The sequence below is a fragment of the Protomyctophum parallelum genome, assembly GCF_964188405.1.
Source record: "Protomyctophum parallelum genome assembly, chromosome: 1".
NCBI classification, from domain to species: domain Eukaryota; kingdom Metazoa; phylum Chordata; class Actinopteri; order Myctophiformes; family Myctophidae; genus Protomyctophum; species Protomyctophum parallelum.
This window is the reverse complement of record NC_139697.1, coordinates 6,905,648-6,921,188: the sequence shown is the minus strand read 5'-3', so window position 1 is coordinate 6,921,188 and position 15,541 is coordinate 6,905,648. Positions and strand designations below refer to the sequence as shown.

Sequence of the window (15,541 nt, the reverse complement as noted above, 5' to 3'; positions counted from 1 at the left end):
ATGGTTCGGGTTCAGTGCCTTCCCAGTGTCTCCCCAGTGAAGTGTTTCTACATTGGGAGAATTTACTCAATCTAAATGTTTCATTCATACTACTAGAACAGTAGTCACAATGATGCCACCTCGCCCGCATCATTGTGATGTCAGAACATCATTGTGATGTCAGAACATCATTGTGATGTCAGAACAGGCACATTGATAGATAGATGTCATGCACTATAACGTCATGCACCGAAAATAGCAAATCTACAAGCTTTTTAGATCTGCTATTTCTGCACAACAGTATAAATCAGGTCTAATCTCCTGGCACCCGGTGTAAAAAGAAAAAAAAAAACATTTTTGAGCCCGTCTGGCAGGGAGTACTTATGCAAAGGAAAACTATCATCTCTCTCTGAGGCATCCTTGCCAAAGCAAAAAAACAAACATTGCACAGGTTCAGATCCTAAACACAGATTAGATTTGAGACCTCCGAACAATTACCAGCCAATGAAAGCTGCCGCCAGGTGGGAAAACAAGTGAAAACGCCACTGCACGCTCCAGCAACGATCTGGCACCGTGCTATTCTAAACAGTGGAGAAGATCTAGGGCTAATTCTGTTTCAATTGTAGCGCTTGCCCCATCGGTTCAGCAGCTGGCGGAGGTCTCTACAGGCACTATGGAATGATTAGAGCAGGCTGCCTCGTCTGGAGGCACGGCTCCCATTTACTGCAAATATTATGTTGGGGTTGGAACTGTTGGACAGAGTACAGTTGGACAGACGCACAGTGAGAGAGGGGGGGGGGGGGGTGCATACGTTGGTTAGACATACTAACAGTCCGACAAGCATTAGTCGTTCCCGTCGTTCCCGCTGGTGTCGTGTGGCAGGTTAAAACTAACCTGTGGCTTGTCCTCCTGAAATGTTTCAACCCGAAGTGATATTGCCCTGTTTAATTGTGGACTTGATGTCATATGAAAAAGGACTATACAGAGACATTGGAGTTGGAGCCACATGGAGGGGGGATGAGGGAGGGAAGAAATCTTGGGAATTGCTCGTGTGTCATATGTGAAAATGCTATCTGTATTGTACTGCTCTTTCCAAATAAAACAAATATTATAAAAAAGAAAAAACCTGTGGCTTCCTGTGAGGTTAGGATTAGGGTTGGGTTTTGTGTAGGGTGTCGGACAAATGCCTGTCAGACTGTTAGTACAGTACAGAAATGGGGATGCAAAGGATAGACCAGGAAGGGGGAAAGAAGAAGAGGGAGAGCAAGAGAGAGAGAGAGAGAGAGAGACAGATCTGTCTGAGACAGAGAGGGAACAATTTAAGAGTAAAGGAGACGTAGAGAGACACGGAGAGAAAGTGAGAGAGACGGGGAGACAGATGAAGAGAGACAAAGATGGGAGTAGAAGATGGGAGTGAAAAAGACATAAGGGAAGAATGAGAGAGAGAGAGATCTGAGATAGAGAAACCTGAGCAGCATTCCCCACAGTGTTCCCTGAGTGTTAATTTAACTCGGTGAGAGTGCACCAATGTAACCGAACGGACCCTGTGTGGGTCCGTTCGGTTACATTGGTTTTCTCTCTGGGTTAACCCATTCTGACTGACCTGAGATCAGATTCATATGAGGTTTCCACTGGACACACACTGGTCTGATTAACCCATTCTGACCTGAGATCAGATTCTAGAAATGTCAGTCGCTCTTCGATCTTTCAAAAAAGCAGACCTACAAGCTCGTATCGCGCCACTCGGTGGCGCGATATGAGCTTGTAGATCTGCTATTTTTCAATAGCTAAAGCATAACATGATGCTGACACCAAAATGGGTGCCCGGTAAGAATGGGTTAAATTAAACGCTATTGATTTTTCTCGTGCTCTCATCCATCTCCGGGCAGGGTTTGGTGCCAAACTCAAAGCTATGTGGCTCTCGGGGGGGATAAGAAGACAGAGACATGTGTAGGATATTATATTAGACAAACTCTGGTTCTTGTCACAAGGGGTCACGGAATATTCAATGCAGAAAAATGAAGAAAGTGTTTTCATTTGATAATTCCAGACCCGGGCCAACGGCATATTGAATTTTAGAGGCGGCGAGCTGACTTTGGCAGCTTGAGGGTGGAAAATGAAATGTGCAAAGCATGGTGGGAAAGATGGATGGATGGTGTTTGGTCGGTGTGAGTGTGCGTGTGCGTGCGCGTGCGTGTGCGTGTGCGTGTGTGTGTGTGTGTGTGTGTGTGTGTGTGCGTGTGAGAGAGAGAGAGAGAGAGAGAGTCACAACCCCCTGCCTCCTCCTCCTCCTCTGCACAAAGATGGATGTGGTTTCCTGTTTGACAGAGAAGAATGGCTTAATGAAGTTCTCCATGTTGCCTCGCAGAGACAGGCGAGAACAATGAGGAGAAAAGGACTTCCAGAAGTAAATGAAAAGGCATGTCCGTCCAAAGCAGGAAATGACAGCGAGGGAGATAGACCGGAGGACGTTTAGAGAAAGGGAGGAGACATACTGTGCCGTACGAGAAGGGGCAGCAGAGAAAAGACCGAATTAGAGGCAAAGAAAGAGTGAACATGGTAGCAACTGCAGGGGCCCGGCTGACGAGTGCTGACGTGGGCATCGGGGGCCCAGCTGTTCATTAAATGAGGCTGTTGCTAATTACTAGGCTGCAATGAGGTCACAGTGCCTGAGTCATCGATTCCACTTCCTGTTTCGGGGCAGCCAATAGCAAGCGGCTGTCAGGCAACCTGAATTCTCGCCGATGATAAATGGCAGCGGAGCCGGGGCCAACATCAACAACCCTCCCGGCCCAGACAAAACATGGCGAGCTGGAATATTGGCCGGTCAGCAGCATACTGAGTCTTTGCCTCGAGGGGCAGAGGTATAAACATCTGACTAAAGTGGAATGGCGCACAAAAGGCTAAACAAAAACACTGTATGGTGTAACGACTCAATGATGAGTTAACAGTATACAAGCACAGTAACAAATGGAAATGTCACCTTCGCCCCACATGGAGATTTTAACCATCTCCATGTGGTGGCAACATTTTCGGCAAAGAGATTTGGTGTAGAGGGAAAAATGAGTACAGAGCCAACTCAGGTCAGGTTTACTCAGTATAGAGGGTTTAAGTGGTTAAAACCTAAGCTATGGCCATGTATAATTGTTTAATAACCCGTAAATGCGTGTTCATCGCAACTGCTTCCGAATAGCCGTCTAATTCAATGTGGAAAGCTTATACTGTGCTAGCAGCCATTTCAGATTTGTTCAAATTTAAGAGTGGTGTCTCTCCTCCCACATGCTCCTTTATCCTCAGTAGGAGTCTGGTGAAAGAGATTAGCTCCAAGTCAATCTGTATAAATTGGGAAGGGACCACTGCAGCCATAAATCCAATCAAACAGTAGAGAATAGCCAAGCTGCAGCCCTGCATGAGGCATGGCACGCTGCAGCCCTGCATGAGGCATGGCACGCTGCATGCTCAAGGAAGGACGGCAGTCAGAACTTTTTAGAGTACCGTAGTTATTTAAAATAATAGAATCCTGTGGATCTCGGCTAGCCTGTGACACGAATCATCAATAGACTGTAACATCAGTCATTTATAATGTATCTATAAGATGTATGGACTCCAAATTTGCCTTTGACTTCCATAAAAGATTTGAAGTTTCGTAAATTTCATAAATAATTTAACACGTGAAAATAAATTAGTGGAGGTAGTGCACAAGACATTTGGGGCTTATCAGTCAGGCAGGTTCGTGAGATTAGCTCCGGTCACACATACAGACACACAGACTGGCCCTCTAATATAGACACATAAGACTGACTGAATCTCAATACAGGATATAGAAGAATCATGATCTTATCGAATTGTGCTCAAAATCGAATTGTGAGATAGGTGCCAGTTGGTGTGTGTACGTGTGTGTGTGTGCGTGTGTGTGTGTGTGTGTGTGTGTGTGTGTGTGTGTGTGTGTGTGTGTGTGTGTGTGTGTGTGTGTGTGTGTGTGTGTGTGTGTGTGTGTGTGTGTGATTGTATGGATGTACTGTATACTGCGCATGTGTACAATCATACAGTTGTTATAAGGTTTAGTGTACTGTGTGCATATTCATTGCCGCATGTGGTTTATGTGAAGTCAGGCAGGCATATATACACTAAAGCTGCGTGTGTGCGTGTGTGTGCGTTGGCATTTGACAGCCGCTTTAGAGGTGGTGGGTGACCGTAACCACCGGTAAAAAGGCCCTAGAGACAAACCTGGAGCAGCCAATGAATCTGCTCTGAGCTGAGATGAAACAGACCTGGAGGGAGTGGAGGCGGTAAGAGTCCCCCTGGGTTGAGGTGTGCATGTGTGTGCGTGTGCGTGTGTGTGTGTGCGTTTGTGACTGTGACTGTGCGTGCATGCATGCGTGTGAAGCAGGGGGCTACCAATGACCTACTTCCTTTAAACTAACAGTTTCCCACCTCTAAAGTCAGGCAGTTTGTGGGAAAAGCTGTGATGCATCATGTGTGGCAGTGCTTGGTCTCGGACCACAAAGTCGCCCTACGCAAGAATCCCTAAGCCAGATTTGTTGGTTGCGTTTCGGTGTCACACATGAAAACAGCCGAACCACAAGCTCACAATGCGCCGTCACACCGCGGCACGTTGTGAGCTTTCAGATCAGCTATTTTCTGGATGCGACACTTGCGTGCAAGGAATTCTAAATCGGGCTTTACAGAAACCCAAGCAAACCAAATACGTTTGGGATTTGTTTCCAAAAGACATACTATATGTTTCAAAGAATTTCTTATCGTGCTGCATAAAAGGATTACACTAAAGCTGCTACAAATGTGCAGCGACTTAATGTTATGTTGGATTTAGTCTTTGCTGGAATCTTGTAAAAATATACAGCAGTGTGTGTTCTGCACTTCTGTTCTACTTTAAATTACTGCAAAAGTCACATGATCCATGTTAAATAAAGAATCAAGAATCAATGCTACATCTTGGATATCAACGGTGGAGTTTCAAAAGGCAAAAATATATGATATATTATATGTGCAGGGGGTTGGTTTGAGGTTAGTTTAAAACACATTGATTGCTACAGTGTTCAATTTTCTCAGGCTTGGTGGTGCTGAGCGATTAACATTGGACTTCTGAACTTTTTCGGGGCCCACAGCAAGGGGCGTCTTATAGCGAGAATCACACCGCATAAATCAAAAGAAAGCCCAACTTGTCCACTTCAATTTAAAAAAATATATGATTTTACCATCTTCCATTCTGGAGATATTGACCTTTTTCTAACACCTGCTTTTGCCTGCACGCTGCTCGCTTGAAAAAACACCAGTTCATTTCAGTTCAGTTCTTTTTTTTTTCAGTTCAACAGACCGATATAAAAATTAGCTCAAATACTATCCTATACATACCATACACCGAATGAAAGCCCTGAATGTCTACTTTTAGGAGGAAAACAGTACACATTGTACACATATACAGTTTGACAGTAATTGGTCATTGAATTCAGCTTGTGCCCACCAGAGATAACTAAGACTAAGACATGGACCTGAACTGCTCAATATTCACAAAATAAGGCCTATAGCGACATATACATACTATATAACGTATGAAACATAAGACTCTCTGCTTTCATAAGAAAAATACTTCTACTGTAATAATAATAAAAATCACACCCCTGTGAAGTGAGCAGTGCAATGTTGCACTGCTCACTTCACAGGGGTGTGATTTTTATTATTATTACAGTATTAGTTTTTTTCTTATGAAAGCAGAGTCTTTTTTTTTTACAATTTTATTTTTTTACATTTTTTTTAAAACGCCCTCTTTTTTTTATAATGGGAGATCTGGCACTCAGAGCCTAAACTGGTGTCAACCAAAAAGATTGATCTATTTTCAACTGAAAAAAGGTTGCTTTGTAATATATTATCCTAAAGGGAACAGGGGTATTAACCTGTATTAATTCAGGTCAGGGTTGTGGTTGTTTTTTTGGGGGTTTTTTTAGCATGTACAGTAATCTTTCAACCATGTCCTCCTGCTTCATGTTCACAGAGATGCACTGCATTCTCAGAAGCAGCGGTGGAACAAGTACTCAAAGTTCTTACCTAGGTAAAAGTACCAATACTGCAATATAGAAATACTCCGTTACAAGTAAAAATCTGGAATTCAAAATGTACTTGAGTAAAAGTACAAAGGAATTGGCATACAAATGTACTTAAAGTACTAAAAGTAAAAGTATTCATTATGTAGTATTTTCCCATTGCACAAGTCAAATGTATAAAGATCCTTTGAAAATAGCAGATCTATAAGCTCACAATGCGTAGATCGGCTATTTTCAAATAGCTGAAATGTAGTGGTTAATATACGTTAGTAACTAAAGTTTCCAAATAAATGTAGTGGAGTAGAAGAAAAGGTACTGGGAATTGTAAAGACTCAAAAATGTTACTTTCCACCACTGCTCAGAAGGCCAGGGACCCTAACGGTACAACCGCAGACTTCTGCTGTTCACTGCTGTGCTGCTATAGAACAATTAGGGCTTATGTTCCTTGCTCGGGGCCAACATAACAGAAGAATGCTGAGGAATAAGAAAGTAAACTTATTTACTTTCCTTGCCCAGACTGTTTCTGCTGCTCCGATTGTTTTCTTTTAACCGCCAAACTTCCGCCAACACATCTGCTTCTCTGTCTTTAGGCTACCTTTGAGCCTAGGCATGCTGCAATGAACTGGCCCTGGATTTACCTTGTTAAATCAAATCCAGTTACTGTATGCATTGAGTGAGTCTCACTGTATATATCAGTGGTTCCTTGAGGGAGTCCACAGCTAAATGGACCCTTATGGGTCTGTAACTCTGAGAGTGTACAAATGGAACCGAATGGACCCTTGGTTCCATTTGTACACTCTCAGAGTTAAATTAACAATATAAATTGGGTTCTCATAGAAATGCCATTAAATGGGGTTCCGTAGCCTGTTGCATATCAAACTGGGGGTCCTTGAAATGAAAATCACTGCTAGAGCTGTAAAAAAAAGTCTTCTTCTGTCTTTGGCAGGCTAATTATTGTCAATGTGGGGGTCCTCCTTGACATGAAAAGGTCTGGGGACCACTGGTATAGATGGCATTGGAGTCTCACTGTATATATATGCATTGGAGTCTCACCTCGGGGGGTATGGGGTCCAGCCCGGTGCAGTTCTCGTTGCACTTGTCGTAGACGAGCCGTAGCTTACGGAAGAGCACGGACAGCATGCGCAGGTGTTCCTGGAGTTTACCCAGCCTGTCCTGATGGGTGTTGGGATGATATGTCACCCCGTTAGGCAGCTGGGAGGGAACACAGAGAGAGGAGAGGTCACGTTGACACAGGCCTGGAAACGAACATCTTTCATCTAAAGGTCGCTGTGGGCTGGTACATTTACAACGGAAACCTCCAAACAGTGGCAGGTTTATCTGCACAAGCAGCTGGTTGACAAGGCAAACAGTAGGTTTCAGCTAGTGGCCAATATACAGTACATTTTACATAGGACATGAGTTTATACAAAATAATCACAAATTTTGCTATTAACCCATTTTGACCTGAGATAAAAATGTCAAATTTCAAAAATAGCAGACCTACAAGTTCGTCGCGTGCGCTATGACCTTGTAGATCTGCTATTTTTCAATAGCTAAAGCATAACATAATGCTAACACCAAAAGGGGTTCCCGCCCAAAATGGGTTAAAAAATAAAATACAAAGCCCATTGGTTTTTTTTAATGCTTGTACAATGCTATAAACGTTGGAACTGCTTTCTACATTTAGCCAGCTCTAGGTGGGAGAATCTTCAGGACCTACAGAGCTCTGCTTTCCAACTAAAACCAATGAAAAGGCCCAACTTTCATGGGAATGTAATGTATCCTAGTTAGTAAAAACAAAACCTTGCTATTAACATGAAACATTGGTCATTATAGGACAAATCTAGACAAAAATCTTCAAACACCAGATCTACAAGAACACAACTAATTGCAATGCAATGCACTGTCAGCTATTTTCGCTGCACGACGCCAAAAATAATTGGGTTTAACTACACTACTTAAAGATAACCAGGCTCATTACGATCGAGAGGATCAGAAACAGAAAGCCTCTAGGGATGCACCGTCTGATTTTAAACATCCTTCATAACGTAAAAGAAGCATAAAACAATGTCTTTCAGGCATGCATACCTAAACAAGCAATCTGAGAACCCATCTTCAAAAAATAAAGGAAAAACAGCGTCTTTTTATTGATGCGAGTCAACAGTCTGTCTCGAGAGACTACTAAACAAGAGACAGAGATATAACAAGAGGGTGAAAAACAAGAAAGGGAGAGGAAAGTGAGTGAGTGAGTGAGTGAGTGAGTGAGTGAGTGAGTGAGTGAGTGAGTGAGTGAGTGAGTGGGAATTGGAGTAAAGCCAAGAGTATCATCGGTATTATGGAAAGTCTTTGATCTGGAACTACAAGTCACAGCTCTGGTGTTTTGCATTCTATAGCAAAGTTTGCTATATCTAGTGATAATAATAGTGAATGACTATTTAGAGTTGGCTGTCTTAGGGTCTCTATTATGGGCATTGGGCATGTCACATTCAAAGAAAAATTGTCGAAAATAGTAATTCTACAAGCCCTCAACTCAATGTGTTGTGAGCTTTTACGACGGGACAGAGTACAGATCCCTGGGTGAACAATATGGTCACTCAGTAAATAGGGTTTGAGTGATTACGGTCACCTTATGAGTGACAAAGAAAACAATAGTGGTCCAGCTATCTAGGAGGAATCACTGCAAAGGCAAGAAAAACAAAAAGCTTGCCAAGCAATTCTTACCACAATGACAGAGAAAAGGCTTGTCATGTCGCGTTACAGTTATCTAATTCCATGGTGGGGAAAAGGGAATAGTATTGTATTCTACATACTCCTCTCTCCCTGCGCGCGCGCGCACACACACACACACACACACACACACACACACACACAGGCACACACAAGTATGATGGGACAGTGAAAACTATAAATTGAAGGAGTTAGACAACATTGCAGCAGAACCACAAAACAGACAAAGGTACAGTGAGACAGACCTACAGACTCCGGACAACCCACTAGCTAACCTGCATGTTGCGGAGAAGCTGAAAGATCTCCATGGTTCTAAGGACAATGTCCTGGACCGTCTCCTGGCCGATGCGGCATAGCGAGGCCGTGTTGACATCACGCGCTGCCTGAGCCTGTTGTTGCTGCTGCTGCTGTTGCCCGCCAAAAGGCGTAACCAGGGGAGGCGTGGTCATGGTGACAGATGGTAGAGAAGGAAGGTGTAGGCGGAGCTACCTGTCAGGCTATTCCACACTGGTACACCTTTACATGCCTGGAGGACAGTGAGGTGGAATAAACACGTACAGAAGAGGTAAGCAATAGGCTCTAATAGAGACTCTATGCACAGCAGCTACTGTACATTAGTAAGAAATTCTTTAGTAAGTAAGTAAGTAAGTACATTGTATTTATAGAGCACCTTTCACAGACATCTGAGTCACAAAGTGCTTCACAACAATAAAAGCAAAACATAACAATAAAACAATAAAGCAAGGAACAATTGGCGCCTGGTGAAAATCAAGAAATCAATACGGGACTATGTTACAAAGGCCTGTCTGAAAAGGTGGGTCTTTAAAGGTTTTTTTTTAAGTTCCACAGAGGCCACAGATTTCAGGTGGTAGGGGAGGTCGTTCCATAGCCTGGGGGCGAAACTATTCGACTAACTATTCTATGCTTTAGTTTTGCGGGAGGAACAACCAACAGGGCTTGGGATGACGAGGATCTCACTTTACTTCCTTCCCAGGTCTTACCAATTAAATGACTGTTCCATTGTGGTCAAACCAGTAAGACGCCTGAGGGCGAGAAGCGACCTCCCTAAAGGGCGACGTCAAGTGCACACATCCGCCTAGGTGACAGCAGACTGCTGGGCGAGCGATGACGCTTTGGCATGGGAGGTCAGATCAACATATGGAATGAATTCTGAACTGACCATATATTGGAGCGTGTCTTGAGTGTACAGCCCAGGGTTCGATGTGGTCAGATCAACATATGGAATGTCGGAACAGGTCAGTTGCATATCTGGAGATCTAAGGGTGGCAGCGGGGGCAGTGGCTTGAGTGTACAGGGTTTGATGAGGGCCCAGTTAGGGCCGGGCCTTAATCTGTTGAGAACTATAGTTTTCGCCGGCTGCCGGGCGCAGGAGCAGGCCCGTCTAGAGTTTAAAATGGACAGGTATCAGTCCATGTATGGAGATGTAAGGGTTTGAGGTCAGATGTAGACTAGAGTTGCTGGCCAATATTGATGACATCAGGGATCTCCATATATGGGCATTCCCATATATGGGCTTAATATTGATGAGGGATCTCCATCCCTGATGATATCATGTGATGTCACTGGGGTGACCACCAGTCAACCAACCAACCAAATGACGGGAAATGCACGATTGCATAGTAAATGCGAGCTGCAGTCGTAACAAGAATCAGGATGATATTGTGCATGTTGGTTCGCTGGAAAAACTGTGCTACACCAATGGGTCTCAAAGCGTGGTCCAGGCAAGTCCCCTCGTGGTTCCTTGAGGGGATTCCAAATAGCCCCTCACAAGTACTCATGGGAGTCATGGGGGTGCTTGAAATTAAAAAGGTTTGAGAACCATTGTGCTACACTAACAGAGCCTCAATTAGTACGAGACCTAATTTCCATTTTTCCAATATGGCTGCTGTTCATAGAGCCTGTTTATTAGATTCATATTCAGAAATGGACGTGTCACATTCAAACCCAGGACCTTGTTGCTAATAATAATAATGAAGCGCTAATAATAGCGCTTTTCCAAGTGCTCAAAGCGCTTTACAATGGTTCATTCATTCATACATTGGGAGGTGAAGCGGCGAACAGTCGACGCCAGCGTCCTCACTTCCCACATTCACACACCAATGGTGGCAAGCTCACACCAACCAACTCATTGGAGGCAATGTAGGGTTCAGTGTCTTGCCCAAGGACACTTCGACATGTGGACAGGAGGAGCCGGGATTCGAACCACCAACTCAGTGATCATTGGACGACCTGCTCTACCTCCTGAGCCACAGCCGCCCTGTATTGTAGATTCAAACCTGGGTCTCCTGCGTGAGAGAAGGGACACTGAAGCCAAACATCTAATCCAATAGCCTATAAGAGGGAATACACCCTTGGCAGGAGGATATAATAGGTTTTCTGTTCTTCAGTCTCTGCTACACTAATTGCTAACCACTGTGCTGTTTCTAACAGGGTTTCTTTAAGTGGGTGCCTATGTGCCACAAAGCTAATCCGGGTGGCGCCATGGAATACTTTGATAATATTTGGAATTTACCAATCACTGAATAAGATTATTTTATATGAGTTTGAACATCCAAACATACAAGTACAACAATAGCCAACATCAAGTTCAAACAAAGTTAATTGAAGCATTCAAAGCAAAACGGATATTCTCTTTCTCTCAAGTCAGGATACAAGTCCAAAGACATTCAATATTTTAACCCATTCTGACCTGAGATCAGATTAAAAAAATGTCTATTACATCCTGACAGTTTCATTATTAACCCATTCTGACCTGAGATCAGATTAAAAAAATGTCAGTCGTGCTTCGATTTTTCAAAAATAGCAGACCTACAAGCTCGTATCGCGCCACTCGGTGGCGCGATATGAGCTTGTAGATCTGCTATTTTTCAATAGCTAAAGCACGACATGATGCCAGCCAACACCAAAATGGGTGCCCGGTCAGAATGGGTTAAGGCAGTGTCCGGGGGCGGGGACCACCAGTGGTCCTTGGGGAGGTTCCAGGTGGTCCCCAGCTAAATAATGGCGAGTTGGTAACCAAATGAACCCTTATAGATCCTTAACTCTTGAGTGTAAAATGAAACAAAATGGACCCGTAATTATTGTTAAAAAGCTGCATTACTTAATTTACACGAAGTCTACACAATTAGAGAATGTAGAAGAATTGTTATTTTGTCAACGCCTATTTTCTCTCTATGGTACCACATCAATACAGCAGGGAATTGTGCACAAAATCCTACTAAAATATTCTTTAGTCTTGGGTCTGAGAGGCTAAATCTCAACAAATGGTGATCCGTGGCTCATATGCAGAATAAATAATGGGTCTTTGAAATGAAAAGGGTTGAAACCCCGTTTTAAGGGATTTAAATCACAAGATGAAAGAGAGTGAATGTACTGTGCTCATTCCTTTCCTTATAATAAGAATAGTTATAAATCATTAGAATGATACAAGTACTAGTAGGGCCAACCATCCTGTTATGTAAAATGTGACCTATAAAGTGTTGTTATAGTGAAAAGTTAGGGGCCACTGGCCTAACCAACCCACCCTAAGCCTAAACCTAAACTCTAACTGTACCATGCCAACAATACAAATACAAACAATACAAATACGCCGGGGCGGCGGTGGCTCAGTGGTAGAGTGCCTGGATGGTAACCGTAAGGTTGCCAGTTCGAACCCGGGCTCCCCCAGAGTTACTGTCGAAGTGTCCTTGAGCAAGACACTGAACCCCTAATTGCTCCCGATGTGCTAGTTGGTTCCTTGCATGGTTTCCGCTGCCATCGGTGTATGAATGTGTGTGTGAATGGGTGAATGTAATGCACAATCTCTGTAAAGCGCCTTGGATAAAGGCGCTATATAAATGCACCATTTACCATTTTATAATACAAATAAAAGCAGTACAGGAACAACTTGACACCTCTGATAGATAGATACCCAGCAGTGTCACAGTAAGGTTTAGTTTTCCTCTACTGCAATATAAATGTGTTCCATGGAGGAAAGAGTAGTGTTTATTTATTATTTTATGATAATATTATGATGCTTTATATTGCACAGTGTATCAGGGTACCCCAATAGGCGGCCCGCGGGCCATTTGCGGCCCACAGAGCGCCCCCTTGTGGCCCATGAAAGAATTTCCCAAGAAAAAAGGGTCCCAGATATAAATGGCATTAAATGGGGGTCAGTAGCCTATGCATGTCAAACTGGGCATCCTTTTCAAATGGGGTCTTGCCCTGAAAATGAATTTTCAGGGCAAGACCTCGACCTCGCGCGTGCAGACTCGGCCCCCAGCCTGGTACGCTAGTCAAAATATGGCCCTTGAGGAAAATTAATTGGGGAACCCTGGTGTACATGCTGGTGTCCAGTGTTCAGTTTTCAGCCTTTTTCATGTCAAGTCCCATTGTTTATTCGACATTTGAGCCACGGACCACCATTGGATGAAATTTAGCCTCTCAGACCCAAACTAAAGACTATTTCTAAATTGTTGGAGAAGATTTCGTCCACAATTCCATGGTTTATTGATGTGGCACTGGTACCATAGGTATACTGTAGGAGAGATAACAGTCAAAAATAACAATTCTTCTACGTTCTCTAATTGTGTAACTTGTATATTAAGTTATGCAGATGTTTAAGAAATAATGTAACTCTTGAGAGTGTAAAATGAAACCAAATGGACCTGTAAGGGTCCATTTGGTTTCATTTTACACTCTCAAGAGTTAAAGGTCTATAAGGGTCCATTTGGTTACCAACTCTCTCATTATTTAGCTGGGGACCACCTGGACCCTCATCGGACCACTGTTGAAAACCATGTCCTGATGCACTGAAGCCTGAAGGTAGTTACTGCTATGACTGTTATTATATGATAAACACTCGTCTTTTAGCGTTCAATTATATCTTAGGACTTTAGGAGATCGGAATGGAATGTAATAGTGTTCTATTTGCGACACAATTTGGACATGATAGATATATATATACGCAAAGTAAACGTATCCAAAATAGTGTATGATAGGTTAATATAAATAGTAATATAGATGATGATGATGATTAGCAGCTGATTTATAACTGTTTGCACGCCGCCGGTCACGTGTGTCGCAGATCTACAAGCTCACAAGCCGTCTGCCCGCGAGGCGTTGTGAGCTTGTAGGTCTGCTATTTTCGGTGCCGCAAAAGGCAGCATAACTGTCCACATGCAAAAGTACAGTCACTGGCTGGCTGCAGACATGACACGCACCGCGACACTTCCAACTGTAACTGCCTCTTAAGCCACTTTATACATTCAATATCTATTCTGGGACATAAGGAATGCCTTTGCATCGCTGTTATCAATCACATTACAATGGTAAACAATATAATATTTAGGTCTCATTACCTGTGTCGTGTTAATTTATCTATTTTGTTGACATTATGTCAAAAGCCCCTTGCTTTTCTTCAGAGCTCAGCTGCTGCACAAACGTCGCGAGATTTGCGCCCTTGCTACGCCTGCTGCCTACAGTAAAGAATGAAGTGCAAGCGCCTCCTGAAATAATTATTTTACGGTTTTCTTAATTCCGGTGTTAAAGAGAATTCTACTACTCTGGTGCAGTGGAAATCATCATTCATTCACGCCAGAAAGAGCCCACAGATCAAGTAAAGAATGAATCATTGCCTTAATTTAAATTATAGCTAAACATTACGGTAAATGCCTATGTCCACAGCGCCATCTGTTTCACAGTTCCTGCATAACAACCAATTTAACTAACCGATTTATTAGTATCACAGTTCCATAATAATAATCTGTTTTTTGTCACCACTTATGGTCAAGTAAACATAATCGAGCTGTGCTCGAATTAAATGCTTTAAATTAAAATATATACATTACTTGTATTGTATTATACACACGCTTGGCTTAGCCTACTTTGTGAGCAACCAGAATTCAAATTATAAACTGTGAAATACAAGAGGTCCCTGAAATAGTCTGAGCTGTATACTCATTCTGTGCGCTCCACCATGCAAAATTGCCCTGCTGACTGACATTGCATGGAAATAAAAGCTCTATTTGGGGTAAATGAAAGGCTGTGCCTTCAGGCTTGAGCGAAACTGAAAAAGTAGATTAGAATGCCTATTACTTAATTTCCATTATCCATTTAATTTGGTGGTTACAGTCTGGATTTCAATTTACATTTATATGGAGCATCCTTTGTGTGATAATAACCTAGAGATATTCTTTTCGTGTCTGAGTTTCCTCTAAAAGCCCCCCTAAGTCCAATCAGTTGATAGAGAAAACACAAGTCAAGGTCAAAGTGATTGCCTACAACTTCTTAATTGCATAGTGTGCTGGTTATGTTGCCATATTGAATGAACCCTCATGCTTGTGTGTGTGTGTGTGTGTGTGTGTGTGTGTGTGTGTGTGTGTGTGTGTGTGTGTGTGTACACGCCAGTGATACCAATTGTCTGCAGGCCCTTACATGACAGCCCATCTATCATCAATGATCAAAGTATGTCGAGAAACAAACAAAAAATGTATTGATTTAGTGGATGAGATACTAAATCAACAACTCAGATGGTTTCAAATTATGCCTTCACTGAATGCTGTCAACAAGTTGATGACAAATGTGTCGGTTTCGGATTACTTTATTCATATTAATGTTGTCGAGCCGGATTGTAAAACATGGCAGTGAAGAAACAAAATCAATTACACTTATTTGGCACACAGTACGGGTAATGTCATCAAAGACTAGAATTCCTTTTTGGAAGACATCAGCATTAGCATCACTTTTACAACTGTAACCATATTCTATGGATC

General features: G+C 42.8%; 1 protein-coding gene across 2 annotated transcripts in view; it reads right to left on the bottom strand.

The window, feature by feature from the left end:
• Positions 1 to 15,541, bottom strand: part of med30 (mediator complex subunit 30) — a 54,392-nt gene that overhangs the window by 33,999 nt on the left and 4,852 nt on the right. The window contains exons 1-3 of one of the 2 annotated variants that reach the window (XM_083765328.1): positions 14,129 to 14,262; positions 9,041 to 9,291; positions 7,092 to 7,250 (exon numbers count right to left, since the gene is read on the bottom strand). In XM_083765328.1, coding sequence (XP_083621454.1) covers positions 7,092 to 7,250; positions 9,041 to 9,214 — 333 coding nt within the window. In that variant the 5' untranslated portion in view covers positions 9,215 to 9,291; positions 14,129 to 14,262. Of the gene's footprint in view, positions 1 to 7,091; positions 7,251 to 9,040; positions 9,292 to 14,128; positions 14,263 to 15,541 lie in introns of those variants that run through there. The other variant, XM_083765329.1, reaches the window with a different exon arrangement.